General features: G+C 42.3%; 1 protein-coding gene across 14 annotated transcripts in view; it reads left to right on the top strand.

The window, feature by feature from the left end:
- Positions 1-14441, top strand: part of SYTL2 (synaptotagmin like 2) — a 164302-nt gene that overhangs the window by 122508 nt on the left and 27353 nt on the right. For 9 of the 14 annotated variants that reach the window (XM_040340069.1, XM_040340066.1, XM_040340072.1 and 6 more), the window contains 5 exons: positions 348-446; positions 5069-5107; positions 6992-7065; positions 9328-9372; positions 12181-12300. In XM_040340069.1, coding sequence (XP_040196003.1) covers positions 348-446; positions 5069-5107; positions 6992-7065; positions 9328-9372; positions 12181-12300 — 377 coding nt within the window. Of the gene's footprint in view, positions 1-347; positions 447-5068; positions 5108-6991; positions 7066-9327; positions 9373-12180; positions 12301-14441 lie in introns of those variants that run through there. The other 5 variants (XM_040340070.1, XM_040340075.1, XM_040340063.1 and 2 more) reach the window with 2 other exon arrangements.

Raw genomic sequence — 14441 nt, 5'->3', positions numbered from 1 at the left:
GCAACAGGAATATGGGTAATGCCACAAACTTGCAAATAAAAGTTGTCTGAAGGTGGAAACCTCCTTTTAGTGTCTTAGATGGTTTTGCTTCTAGCTATGGTTTCATTTATGAAGAGTATTTCAGAAAAATATTGGTGGTGTTCATCACATGAAAGTAAATGTCTAATTTTCTTTTTCCTACAGTTTTGAAAATTTAAAAATGTAAAACTGCCTTTCTGCTGGGGCAAGACCACTTCATTTTTTTTAGTACTCTTTATAACTGGTCCTCATTGCAGATACCATGAGCATCCTGAGTGTTTTACCTGTTTACATTTTGTATGGTGCTCACCTACTTTGTTTTATGACAGGTATGGACGAATCTAACCCCATATTGCGTGCACTGAAAAGGAGCGAAGCTAAAATGCTCAACTCCAAAGCTGTACAGGAGGTGTCCCCCACAAGTACAAGTGAGGATGTAGCATGTCTGCTACCTCTTAAGGCCATACTAAACTAGCTAACATGCTTTAAACGCCCTCTGCTCCATAACACTAACCCTCCGTAGAAGACCAGGAGTCCCATGGATGACCTGGCACTACGCATTTTGATGGTACCAGAGGCATTTGCTCTAAGCATTTATCATAAATTCTCAGTCACTCATCACTTTTTGGGCTGTAGATGACAAAGGCTCTGGTCCCATCCCTTATGACTAAAATATAACATTATGCATGTTAAGATGTGTTCTATGAGCATAAGACATTTTCTCAGTTGTACTGCAGTACATTCAATCTAAATGGTCAGGTTTAAGCTTTGTCATTTGTAGCTTAGGTCTGTGGTTTCACCAAGTACTTTTTAATTATCTTTTTAAACAGTTTGTTGCTGGTGTGTTTAAACTGCTGACTAAAATGGAAATCTGTCCAAACTGGGTTCACGTACAGAGGAGGATGTTGGTTTAGCTTTACTCCCCTATTGGGAAGCAAGCTCAATCTTTGCCTTTGGTTCCAAAGTGCCATCTGGGGTTCTTAACTTTTTTTTTTTTTTTTTTTTAAGTATTGTCCAGTATGTCCTTTTAGTTCCCCATCAAAATCCTCATCACTAGTCCTATTGGATATGAATTCAAAAGATGTCAATTGCTTGGTTATACTTTACAAATGATTAGATCAGAAATAATAAACCAAAAGAAAATTAATCCCATATAATATAATATATTTTTATATAAAAACTGCACACCACAATTTGGTGATATGGCTACAACCTGTTTTGCTGCGGTTTCCTGTGCACTCAAAACAAGAAATCCAGGTCCAGTTTCTGACCCATGTTACTCGCATGTCTTTGGACTTGGCAAGTTAATGTCTCCACGCTAGTGTTAGGCTCAGCAGTTTGGGGACCCATTCTCATACCCTCATCGTTGAGCCCCCATATTGCTGCTTACACAGATGGGAAGGTTGAGTCTTGGACTGAAAATTTTGTTATGTAGAAGTCCTATACACAGTCACTGAGAAAATGTCTGTATTGCCATTTTTTGAAATGCATGGCTGTCCTAAACAACTTTTTGTCTTCTCTTGTTTCTTGTTGTGAGGTATGTGGTGTCGATGTGAAGTATTTTGTTTATTTACATAGGCATGCATTACAGCTTGGCTCTTTATAATGTTACATTTCTGGATGAGTGAGCCATAGTTGCCACTACAAGCTGGGTTCAGTTAAACCACACCTTGTATCTACACCAGTGTTTCTCAACCTTTTTCCAGTCGGGGTACCCTTAAAAAGTATTTTCAGTCTTGAGGCACCCCAGTTCAAGGCTTGGTTCACATTACGGTGTGTCGCAGAACACGCGCAAAATCACGCACATTCCTGACACAGACAAATGCTCTGCTCTTTAGGGGTACCATTAATTCATAATGATACCCCCACACATTGGAAAACGTGGGGTGCCTTTGCTGCAGTGCACTTTAAAAAAAAAAAGGTTGGCGACTTGTTTGCCTGCATTTTTGTGGGTACGGAAATTAATGGACTGCCCTACATGCAGCTACACAGGGCTTGTTCACATGTCATAGGGGCAGTAAAACCACATGGTTGAGCTGTTTTTACCACCCTCAACTTCTCCACCTTTAGCTGCAGAGGCAGCAGCTGAGGGTGTTCACATGCTGTGGCTGCAACTGGAGGTATACCCAGGGTGAATGGGGCTGCACTGCAACTACCCTGCAACTGTGTGCATTGCACGGTTGCAGTGTAGTGATGCTGAATTTACGGGCTTAAAACAGGTGGTAAAGAGGCAACATAATTCCTCTTTACTGCCTGTCAAATGCCTCTGAAAAGCGATCTGTGCATGGATTGCTTTTCAGAGGAACAGCAGTGGGGGATTAAAACACACATACATACAGAAACATGCTTACACACATACATACACATGCGCACACACACATAGACAGACACTCACATGTGCACACACACACACAGGCACATGTATAAAGCCATTTTAAAATGAATCTAGCTTCTAGTTCTGTACCTTTCCAGATTCCTCATTCAGCCAGGTACTGCACTCTAGGGAGAAGCAGAGAGCACAGCACACTCCTCTGCACTTTACTTTCACTTTTGAAGCAGTTCGGCAGGCACACTGGTTGAGAAAGGCTGATCTACACTATACATGAGAATTTGTTGGTTGAGTCAATCCATTCATATTTATATTGCTTTCTGTTAAGCATTCTCATGTGTACTCAAAGTATCACATATGGTTCAGTTGAACTTGGGCTGCTGCTGTATAACTTGACAGGGGCAGCAACTTGGCCTCGTGTCACACTGGTCCGGCTCTAATCCGGCTACAGATATGCTTGACCTGCAATTACTGGTAAAAAGCTCTGATTTTTTTTTTGCATTGGTGTGTAAGGCTGATCTTGTTTCTAACCAAATGTCTTTGAGATGTATCGGGTCCTAGCTGTGTATAGCTGAACCCCATGTGCCAGCTCCACTGCTTCCCATGTCACAGGCTGGTCTTTGAAAAATTTAGCAAACTGAACCAAATGCAAGGCAGTTGTAGTCTTTCAGGTTTCATCCTTCAAACGGACTAAATTACTGCGATTGACTGTAATTTATAACCACTCCAGTGTTTTCACAGTTTTGTTTGCTCCACTTTTTCGGAAATCCGTGCCACCGATGTTGACAGCATCTTGGTATATGAACACATTTTTTTTGTTTTTTTTGTGCAGTGTTTTAAACTGTAGCAGCCAACAAAATGTGTCTCCTAAAAAATATGATGCCTGATTGATTGACTGCGTGGCACTTTTTGATTCTTAATCAACTGCCTAGTGTGAGAGCTTGAAATGGTTTAAGTAAGGAATCCGGTTGCGCTATAGCGTGAGATAGATGGATATAGAGAGATGAAAAATTTTGATGAGCAGAATTTCCAGTTGCACTAAAAAAAATGGCTCTAGCTAAGGTCCATTTAAGAGTTGGTAAGAATGCACAGAGAAAATGCGAGATACGTTTTCCCACAGACTGAGAAAATGTGAGATCAGTTTTTCTCTATTGGTGATGTATATATCCTTCTATTCCTTATGGTGAAGAATAGCAGTAAGTATGTCAATTAGCATTACAGCCCATACAATTTGGAAGGTATTTTGACCTTTTGGAAATTATGGCTCTTCTAAAGCCACCCCAGTAAAGTGTACCTTGCTCTTATCTTTCTACCAAGAGAAATTCCCAAAGTAGAACAATTCTATACCTGCTACAAATTGTTTACATTGTAATGTAATATATTCCTTTATCCCCGGCTTATTATTGTAGCAATTGGCCAGGTAAGTTTGTATATCCTTATAGTTTGGATTGCATATTTGAAGAAAGCTATCTAAAGAGAAAATATGTAAGTTTTTTCCAGATGCCAAGGAAAATCTAGTATTGTTGTCATCACGTAGTCACTAAAACATTTTAAACCATTTTAATGATCACAAATATGTATGAATACATTGCCTCACGATCAAGAGTAGACGGCATAGCCTTCATTATGGTCCACCAACCAGTAGCAGAGATCAGGACACAGCCCTGACTTATAGGGTTCCATGTACAAACTACACTCTCTGTACTGCCAAGACGGGGATGCTAAAGGCTTAGTGGTTGGTGTGTTTTTGTTCAAAGCTGATTTTCAGGCAGGTATTAAAAAAAAATGCAGTTACGAGTTAATCAATAGTGTATTTTCAATGTAATGCGTCAGTACCTGATTTTGACTTGGACCTGTGCCCTCACTGTCCAATCATAAGATGAGGGCAGGGACGTGACCCGAAGGTATTGCTTAATTGCAGTTAAGAAAGATCAAGTCTCCAAGCTGGCTTTTCCATGTGGCAGAACCATGTACATTTCTGGCTGTGGGTGGAAATGCAAAACATAAAAATCTGCCCCTATTTACGCATTTCACCTCTGGATTTATTTAGCGGTTTAATTAGCAAGTTGATGGTTAAAATCTTCCCCCTCCCGCACAGAACTTTTTAAAATATTTTTTCATACATATTTGTGACATTTTAATGTCTCACCAAAGCTCACTTTTTTTTTATTTTTTTTAAGTCCTAATTGTAGAATGTATTTGTGTCTGGTGTTAGGCTGTGGATATGTGCTAACGTGTCCGTGTCCATTCCTTCTAATTTAATCCAACATTTTCTTTCCATGCAGTTTTGGGTTGAAATGGAATTCTACGGAAACGGCTAAATACAGTTGAAATACATATATATTCACTGTCTTACCTGCCAAAGGATTCTTTACATCTAGCCTTGACCTTATACACTTCTGCTACTGTCTACAGCCAGGAGGGTTACATTACTACTTGGCAGATCACCCTTGTGCTCATTGGACCGAAAAGATTATGCTTATTTTATCCTATGAGCAGCCTGAAGGGGAAGAGGTGACACGGGCAGCTGAGATTTAGATTCAGTGGTGTCACCTTACCTGGCTGTGTGTATCAGGTGAGGGTAAATCACAAGTTTGGGAGTGCAAATCCTTTGGCAGAGAAAACTACATACCTGTATTTCAGCTGTATATCCAACTGTTTGCCTGGAGTTCTGCTATGATTTGTGGTGTTTTTCTTACTCCTATACTCTTTCCTGGACAGATCAATTAAATTCAAGCAGTCCAACAGAAGATATACCAGGTACGTAATTGCTTGTATGTGTGTGTGTGTTCTGCTGTTCAATGAAATGTAAATTTTAAGATGCAATCCCAGCCAAACCTCCATTTAGTTCAACAGGGACCGGCCAAACTTGAAATCCATCTATGGCAGTCTCCCGCTCTTCTGTCAAACAGGATAGTTGGAAAATTTTCATACAATCTATGGCTGCAGTGCTGATCAATGCATTTTGACAATGGAGGACTCCCACTGTCAGAATACAATAGCGCAGTGGGCGTCCTTTGCCTCCTTCGATCCGCCTGCTGGCTGATCCAAAAAAAAGACCCATCTATACCCAGCCTTAGAAGAGTCTCCTTATTCGCCTACTCCGTTTTTTCGGTTTGAGAGACAGTCGGAAGTTTAACAGCTTCTTGGGAGAAAACTCTTGCTCTGACACCAGTGTTAAATGTTCGTTTGTGAAAAAAAAAAATGAAGATTATAAAAAGTTTAAAAACCTTTAAAGGAGACTATTGCCAAAGCTCTTTTGGTCCTACCCTTCCTGTGGGTCACAGGAGTGCACTCGGTTCTCGACTCCTGTGATCCCGATTCCGCCAACAGCAGGCTAAAGGCTGCTACTGGCTGACGTCAGAGCCCATCCAGACTCTACAGGGACATGGTCGGGATCCACCCAGATTCCTGACTCCCAGTTGGTTCAGCCTCAACTTTCTACTGAGAGCCTGAGACAGCCGCTCTTGCCCCTTCCAAAGCCCATTGAGCACTGGAGGGGCAGTGCTCTAAGCAGACCAGAGAACTTAGCAATCGGCAGTCTTTTATTGCCAGTTCTCATTTTAAAGCTGGCGGGGACAGCTGCAGCATCGGACCAATGCTGCATCCACCTAGGCGAGTATAAATGTTTAGAATTTGGAAATTGCGCACTTTGTAAAAAGGATAAAAGTTGCCGTTTTCCCCTTCCGCATCTGGTGAATGTGTGCAGCCTTTAAGCCCAGCTCTAGCCCAAAGCTTTTTTTTTTTAATTTCTTTTTTGTGACCTTTCGGAAGGTTTCTTGTCCCCCCCCCCCCTTTTTTTTTTTCTGTCTCTTGTCAACAAATAAGGAAGCCACAGATTCACAACATGAATGATCTGTTTTATTTTATTTTTATTTTTCTCAGTGGAAATTATTCCTGCCCACGCATTGCAACAGTCTATGCTAGCTGAGCTGAGTAACAGCCACACCCCCTAGCACGAGTGGTCTCTCACAGACTTGTATTGCAGAAAATGTGAAGGGAGGAGTGTTGGACAAGTTCTGTTACTGACTGCTGATTATTGAGCGTACTTGGTCTAAACTCTGGCGCCTTTTGGACTGCATAGTTGTATTTATACATCCTGGACAACTGGTGTAACCGGAAAGTGAAGAACACGCTGTGAAAATAGAGATCATTGGTACAAATTCGGTCCGACTGCATACCTGTTCCTACTACTTGATCTAGGCTTTGACAGCAAGAATGAAAAGTGTTTTTGTTCTTCTGATACAAAGGGGTTTGTTTACTGAAGGCAAATGGCAGTGATGTTTCCCATTTTTTTCATTTTTTTTTTTTTTTCTTGCACATGATTGGATGCCCATCTTAGAGCTTCAAATCCTTCACCGGGCTTTGGGGCAAATTCCTTAGCAAAGGGAACGGCCTATTTGTCTTTAAAGCAACCCCAGCATGAAAGGGTTGGACTTGATGGACTTGTGTCTTTTCAATTTCGCCTACTATGAGAGAACATACGCGGGTTGCTGTAGCCAGCAAGATACATTCTTTTAGACAGAGAAATTGGGTCCAATGAGAGAAATCCATGTGTACATTGATCACATAACATAGACAAGATCTTTACCATGTAACATTTTGGCCTTGTCAAGAATAACTTTCTGCATTTGGCTCCTACAGTGAACTCCTTTCCACAAAATGCTGAAACACTAAAACGACTGAGCCAGTCTGTGCCGGCTTTCATTAATGACGACGTAAGTGTGCATTCTTTTTATTTTTTTGCCCTTCCAAAATATAATCATAATGCCTGTTTAAATGCACATTACATGCTCATTCATGTTAAAAGCTCTTAACCACTTTTGTATACTAGAAAATTATCAGAAGCTACATTGGTGCCTGACCCCCATACAATTTGAACAGTATATAATGGCACCACAAATGGTTTATCGTGTGACAGGGGCCTTAATGGGCACAAGACCAAACAACAAGTATTTATATAAAAAAGCTTACAGAGCTTTATTAGAAAAAAAACTGATATGCTCAATCCAGGCCACAATGTATGAATATTTTCAACAACTTGAACCAAAATCACATGGATTGTACACAATGCTACTGACGATATTTTAGTTCTTCTTCCCAGGGGTAGGCATACATAATTACAGTAGATGGATGCCAGCCCAACTACCTGACGTATTTTGAGACTTGTTCTTCCTCCAGGGCAACATAATAGATACCTGGGATCAAATTTGTAAAAGCACGGTGATGCACGCAAAGGGGTCTGATCCATCATGGGGGGGGGGGGGGAATGGTGGGGAACAGCCTCTAGGAATGCTTCGCCTTAGAGCATACTCGGGTCCATCCAGTGGCACCTTCCAGTTTGTATGGTGGCGGATGGCTGTGCTGCCGGATGGACCCGAGTATGTGCTAAAGCAGTGTTTCTCAACTCCCACGCCCACAAAGGTCATGTTTTCAGGTTTTCCTTCAGCTGTGGTAATTACTAAGGCAGTGAAACTGATCTAATCACCTGTGCAAAATAATGGAAAGCCTGAAAACATGACCTGTTGGGGCGCCTTGATGACTGGAGTTGAGAAACGATGCTCTAAAGCCTAGTACACACGGACTGAATGTCGGGCGGCATCGGCCGGTTAATAGAAACCAGCCAACATTTGGCCTGTGTACTGCAGCTGGTCAGATTGAAGCTGGCTTCTGTCAATGGGGCATGACCGAAAAAGATCTGCTGACCAGCTGTAAATCAGTGGTTTCAGCCAAGGGCTGAGAACACCGTCTAAAGTGTTATGGTGGGTTAGCCGTCCCCCTGTCGGAACACAATAGCACAGCAGGAGCAATCGCTGTACTAACCTTGCATGCTTAGTACAGCGGCTCCTTCCAGAGCTGTCAGTTTGTTATCTCAGCCCTGCTGGGTTAAACGAAAAAACTACTAGTGTGTACTAGGCTTTAGTCCAAGTGCACCTGGGGGGGATCTCTGCATTGGCCGAGCTGCTGTTCCCCACCATTTCCACCATGATGGTTTAGACCTCTTTGCATGCATCACTATGGTTTTAACTGTTTGATCCCAAGCCTATTACTGCTATGTCCATTATGTTGTCCCTGAGGAAGAGCAAGTCATGAAACCTGTTTGTGCTGGCATATATCTATTGTAATTATGTATGACTTCCTCCTTGGGAGGACTATTTATTCGTATTTATTTACGGTTTTAAATATTTTCATAGAATAAACATGTAAAGGTTTGCTGCATCTAATCAGGAAAAAATATTTGACCGAAGTAGATCTTATTGCAGTGTGTGGCGGATATAGTCACATATTGGCCCCTATGCAAGATCCCCACCCCTTTTTTTTTTTTTAAGATACTAGTTGCCTGGCTAGAACACTGAATGTTTACTAACTAATGTTTAAGATGCATAGCAAGTCAGTAAATCTATAAAGTCAAAGTACAGTCAATTTACATGCTGCTTTCAGGTAAGAGACAAAAAGTATGCCCAGCATTCCCATGTGAAAAGTGTGTGTGTATGTATGTGATAATAAATATATATAATCTCAAATTATATCACAGTACGTTTATTAAACTGGATAAAAATTGGTAGAAAAACATAGAACAACGTGTTGCAGTACCTAGAACAACAAAATGGATTATCTAACCGTTCTAGCTAATCTGTCATGGGTCACTGTGAACATTGCTGTCTTTTTTTTTCTTTTTTTCCCCCTTCAAGTTCTGATTTTTAAAGCAGATAGTGTATCTTTGTCCATGCAGATCAGTTCCACCGGAAATGGCTTGAGGGACTTTTTTTCTTTACAATCATTTTTATTGTTTGAATGCAGTTATATCTGTAAACTAAACAGATATAATTTTGCATATGTTACCTTTTTTGCAAATCAAAATTTAGACTTTTATAATCATTGTGGAATGAAGATGCTTATGAATTGTTATACTTGTTTATAGGAGTCTGTAAGTCAAATTCATCTGTCGCCATTGTTTTTGTATCCATTTCCCTTGACAGATCTGCCATTGCACTCCTGTTCTCATTGTATGTAAAACTGTTGATGTAAGAGAATGAAGGGCTTGCTAACCACTGTTTGTAAAACCTTCATTGTTGTATGCGCTTTACACGTCTGCATGTATTGCATGTTGCCTTGGAGTAAAACAACAATGTTTAAAACCTTAACACCCTTAACTACTGAGAAACGCACTGCATTCTAAGCACAATAGATCTTACAGGATGTTAAAGGGTCAATCCACTTAGCTGATATTTCAGTTTGGCAGAAATGTGAGCCGAATTACCACTGGGCATTTTACAGAAATAAAAGCATGGGCACCTCATGGTAAAGCTGTACATTTTGTATATTGCATACACTGATGGTTTTCTGAATCAATCTAATTCTACAAGGGTCGGACTTTTGCTGTTGAAATTTCACTTTAGTACCTGTTCGATTGATCAGTCAGAACATTATGACCACCCACCATAACCCATTGAGGCATGGACTCCACTAGACCATTTTAAGGTATGATGTGGTATCTGTCATGAGCAGATCCTTTTTTAAGTCCTGTAAGCTGCAAGGTGGTGCCTCCATGGATCAGATTTGTTTTTTTCAGCACATCCCACAGATGCTCAATTGGTTTGAGATCTGGAGAATTTGAAGGTCAAGTCAACACCTCAAGCTGGTGGTTGTTCCATAAACTATTCTTAAATTCATTAGACCAGGCCACCACCTTCCATTGCTTCGTGGTCCAGTTCTGATGCCTGTTGTAGGTGCTTTTGTTTGTGGACACGGGTCACCATGCACACCCTGACCAGTGTGCGGCTATGCAGCTCCATACGCAGCAAACTACGATTCATTGTCTGTCTTGACACCATTCCTTTGGAACTAGCATTAACATTTTCATCAGTTTGATCTTCAGTAGCTCTTCTATTGGATCAGAGTACACAGGCCAACCTTTGCTGCCCACATGCATCAGTATCAGTGAGCCTTGGCTGGCCATGATCCAGTTTTTCCTTCTTTAGACCACTGCAGACCTACTTTACCCATCAATGGTCATAATGTTATGACTAATCGGTATAGGTGTATATATTAACCTGCCTTTAAAGCCGAACGCTGTTTTTTTTTGTTGCTTTTAAATAGTTTGTTTGGGCCAAACAAACTATATCCATTAGCTACGTACAGTATATAGCACTGTGTTTTAGCAGCAGTATGAAGACTTCCCTTCCTATTCCCAAGACAAAACTGAGCCAGTTGAAGAAGTCTTGTATTCATTTATGATACAAATTTCTGTGAATGGTTGAGCAGCGCTCAGCCTGACTATTTTATTATTTTGGGAATGGGAAAGGAAGTCCCCGTACTGCTGCCAGAACTTAGAGCTGTACACTGTATAAAGCTAATGTTAGTTTATACGGGGGTGACTGCAACTGCATTTTTTCTTGATAATTGGGACCAGATTGACACACAAGGGCCCTTTCAAATGGACTTTGTTCTGCAGGGGATCCATTACCGGATGCCCTGCTGAATAGAATGGTTGTCAGTTTTTTAAATCTGTACCCATTCAGGTTGTGTCCTTGTTTGCACACTGGACGTGGGTGGACACATTATGGCTATATGGGATGTCCGTTTTACATTTAGACTTCCTCCGATCCGTTACGTTTAGGTCCGGAGGTTCTGGAGGGGAGGGTCTCTTCAGTGACTTTTTGGGTTCAAGTTTTGCTAAAGGGTAAATGGAGAGATGTGGATTGGAAAATGTTGGCAACAAGCCAGGAGCCATAGAAATTGACCAAGTAATTCAGAATGTCGGTGCTTCAGAAACTGAAATATCAGTGAGAGATTGAGTAATCCTTTTAAAAGAAAATACTAGTGAAAAATGCAATGTACGTAGTATAGTAATGACATACCACTGCATTTAGGTAAAATAGTTGCAGTAGAAAGTCTTTAAAAAGGGTTCTCCATTCAAAAAGAGTAGGAAAGCCCTTCACTTCTTGCCTTGCTTATTGTACCCCCTCCAGCCTTATCCCATCTTGCCCCCTTGCTATTGGTTGTATTCAATGTTTTTTTAAATGCCTCGGAAGCCTATTTAAATAAACTGGTCTGTAAATATGTTCCCACATGATACCCAAACATTATACCCAGCCACATCCCTGGTACCAATAATTGTATCATCATGAAGGTAAAATATTGGTGCCAAGGATGCGGTGAGGACCATTTGGGAAAGGGAACATGGCGACCATCTTATTAGGTGGTACTCATAGAGGCCATTCCTATAGAAGAGATTCTCGCCTACATCATGGCCGGCCTTTCTTTATATGCCTTGGTCAATTGAGTATCTGAAGCTTTCAGTTTGAGAATATTCTGTATTTTGCGACGGAGGGTGGGGCGCTATGCTTGCTTTTTTTTTTTTTTCAAGTTTTTGTATTTTGTCTCCTGTACCACCGAGCTATGTTACACCTCGCTATCCTCTATATCTATATATTTAGAATAGCGACTCCAATACAGAACCTGTGGGAGTTCAGTAGTGGTCAGCACTTGTGTTTGAATGCTAACCTAACCTTAAATGTTAGGGATTGGTAGGCTCTCCCCAAGAAGAAAATACATGGACATGTGTTAGATTTGGAAGTGTGTAGTCAAAAACAACAAAAAACAAGTTCATCTGACAGATTTTCTTTAAACATGACACCTCCAAAATATTTTACAGATTGGAAAAACCAAGCACAGTGTCTACCTTCCCTACCCTCCTTCGCAGCATTATGTTTATAGGGTACTTATAAGTGACAGGTGCACTTTGAAAAGTAGGCAGTACACACTGTAATGCTCTGACATTTTGTCTTGTGTTGTGATTGTCTAGTGACTCTTTGTGTAATGTCTTCTAGACTGATGGCAGGGATACAGACTCGGCATCAGAAAGCAGTTTTCAGATTGGCAGACACAAGAAAAGCCCCAGCTCTCTAACCAATCTTAGCGGCTCCTCTGGCATGGCGTCAATGTCCTCTGTATGTAAAGTGTAATTCTCTGCTTCCACTAATTGCACCTTTTCTATGCCTGTGGTATTAATCACTACCATGTTTTGTCTAATAACCAATCACTTTAATACAGCTGTAATGGTAAGTTTAACAGGTTGCGTAGTCGGCACACCTTGCAGCATAAGCATCCAAGGTAATCGGATAAAAACAAAAGGGCCTGCAAAGTCTTAGTTCTCGTTTTTGAAAGCGGCCACAGCCTGAGTCGAAAAGTCTGTCCCTTGCCTGCTGCAGAGAGGGGACCCTTGTTCTCTGTGAAAGCAGTAGTTTCTCTGCAGAGGAAAACGCCCATGCTCCCTGCTGGTTAGAGACTTGTAGCTCTGACTTGGCAGGGGGGGGGTTTAAACCTCTGCAGAAAGACCACAATTTCCTCATAGAGCAAAGGTCCTTCTGTGCAGTATGCTGGAAGGGGACAGGATTCTCTACCAAGGATGTGGCAGACCAAGGCATGCAGTGGGACGAGGAATGCGGAGGAAGATGACTGACATTCCTTTCTGCCCTCCATATACCATATGTCTGTGCTTGCCTAAGGGAAGTGCTGGGAGCCAGAGACGGTGTTCAGAAAGCCAGTGGTGTTGCTATGGGGGCGTGGGGGTGCGGTCCGCCCCAGGTGACCCCCGCCAGGGGGGTGACACCAGGCCTGCATTTCCTAACAAGCAGAGGGTACTGACCGGTCCTGCTCAGGGCATGTGCCAGCTTTTGGCAGCAGCCGCTGTTCAGTCTCCCATTTCTCATCGGCGTCCTCAGCTGGCCCCTCTCTCCTCCCCCATAGAATTTCCTCCCCAGTCAGAGTTCCAGGACCCCCCTCCCAGAGTCCTCCAGTGCTGGACAAACTTTTACAGTTTTTGCAGCCCTCTGAGCAGGCTTCCCAGAGGGCACCACAGTCTCCCAGTCCCCCCGCCCCTTTGTGCAGAAATCTCCGTCCGAGCCCATGGAGTTGAAATGCGGCCTAACATGCTGATAGTTGGCGGAGCTGAAGCAACAATGGATGAGTGCTTGGAGGGCAACCAGCCACAGTGGGCAGAGCCAGACCATGTTGGCTGGAATCTAGTACCAGCACTACATCAGCCTAACCCTGCACCACAGTCACAGTGAGTGTGACGACCCCATCTTCCCCATACACATCCCATACCCCACCCCATCCTCCCTTGAGACGGGAATCGGCATCTCCCCTGATATCTGACCAGGATGGTGTCACCCCCCCATCCATGACATCACACAGATTTGGGGTGCACACCATGGCCATGCGCTGGCGGCCCAAAACTAGCTTGCCCTGCAGGAGAGAGCCCGATGCACTAGCCTGCCCAGTGTCTACTGCTGTTACTCTGCAGCGGCAGGTCAGAGCACTATGGCAGGCTAAGGGGGAAGGGATTAATTATTAGAGGGGGGGGTGACGCCATGTTTTTACTGCACCAGGTAATGCCAACCCTAGTGATGACACTGCGCAAAGCACCTGTCTTCTTGCTATCTGCAGTGTCTGGTGGCCCTTGCACCAAGGGAGGACTTCCTGTCTGACATAGAAACTAGCATTACAAGGCACCTATGAAAACAGGACAAAGTACTACATGTACTTCTGCCCATCAGGATCTGAATACTGTAAAAACAAAAAACTAATGGGTGGAAAAAGTACAGGAGCCAAGTCTTGTCAAAAGAAGTCATTGGGCTACAAAAGCAGGCTACAGAATCCTATCTACTAGGCCACAGTAACCTGTGTCTTGTGGGCATGAATAACCCAATTTGTTTTGTCTGTGATTTACTAATGACCTATTTTTCCTCTAATAATGAAAAAAAATGTAAGTGGTTGTAAACCTCAGACATGCAACTGACTATATCACTCTATAGTGTGTACTTGTCTTGGTTAAGAGCACGAAGTGTCATTTCTGTCTGCGGCTTTGTTCCTCTATCAGCATGAATCACTTCTGACAAGTTTTCCTGACACGAAGTGAAAAAAGGTGACATAGGAGGATCTGCAGCTGATTTCAGCCTCCGTTCTGTTTCTGTGAGCTGTGTAGAGGTGGTGTCTTCCCTCTAATCAGCTCTGAGCTCTCCCCACTAAACTCTAAAGTTTTGAATTTTAGCTCTGTGCCCTCTTTTTTTTTTTTTTTTTCTGAAAT

This window comes from Rana temporaria, chromosome 2 (assembly GCF_905171775.1).
Source record: "Rana temporaria chromosome 2, aRanTem1.1, whole genome shotgun sequence".
Classification (NCBI taxonomy): Eukaryota; Metazoa; Chordata; class Amphibia; order Anura; family Ranidae; genus Rana; species Rana temporaria.
The sequence above is the reverse complement of the archived record's forward strand: the minus strand, read 5'-3'. Positions and strand labels throughout refer to the sequence as shown.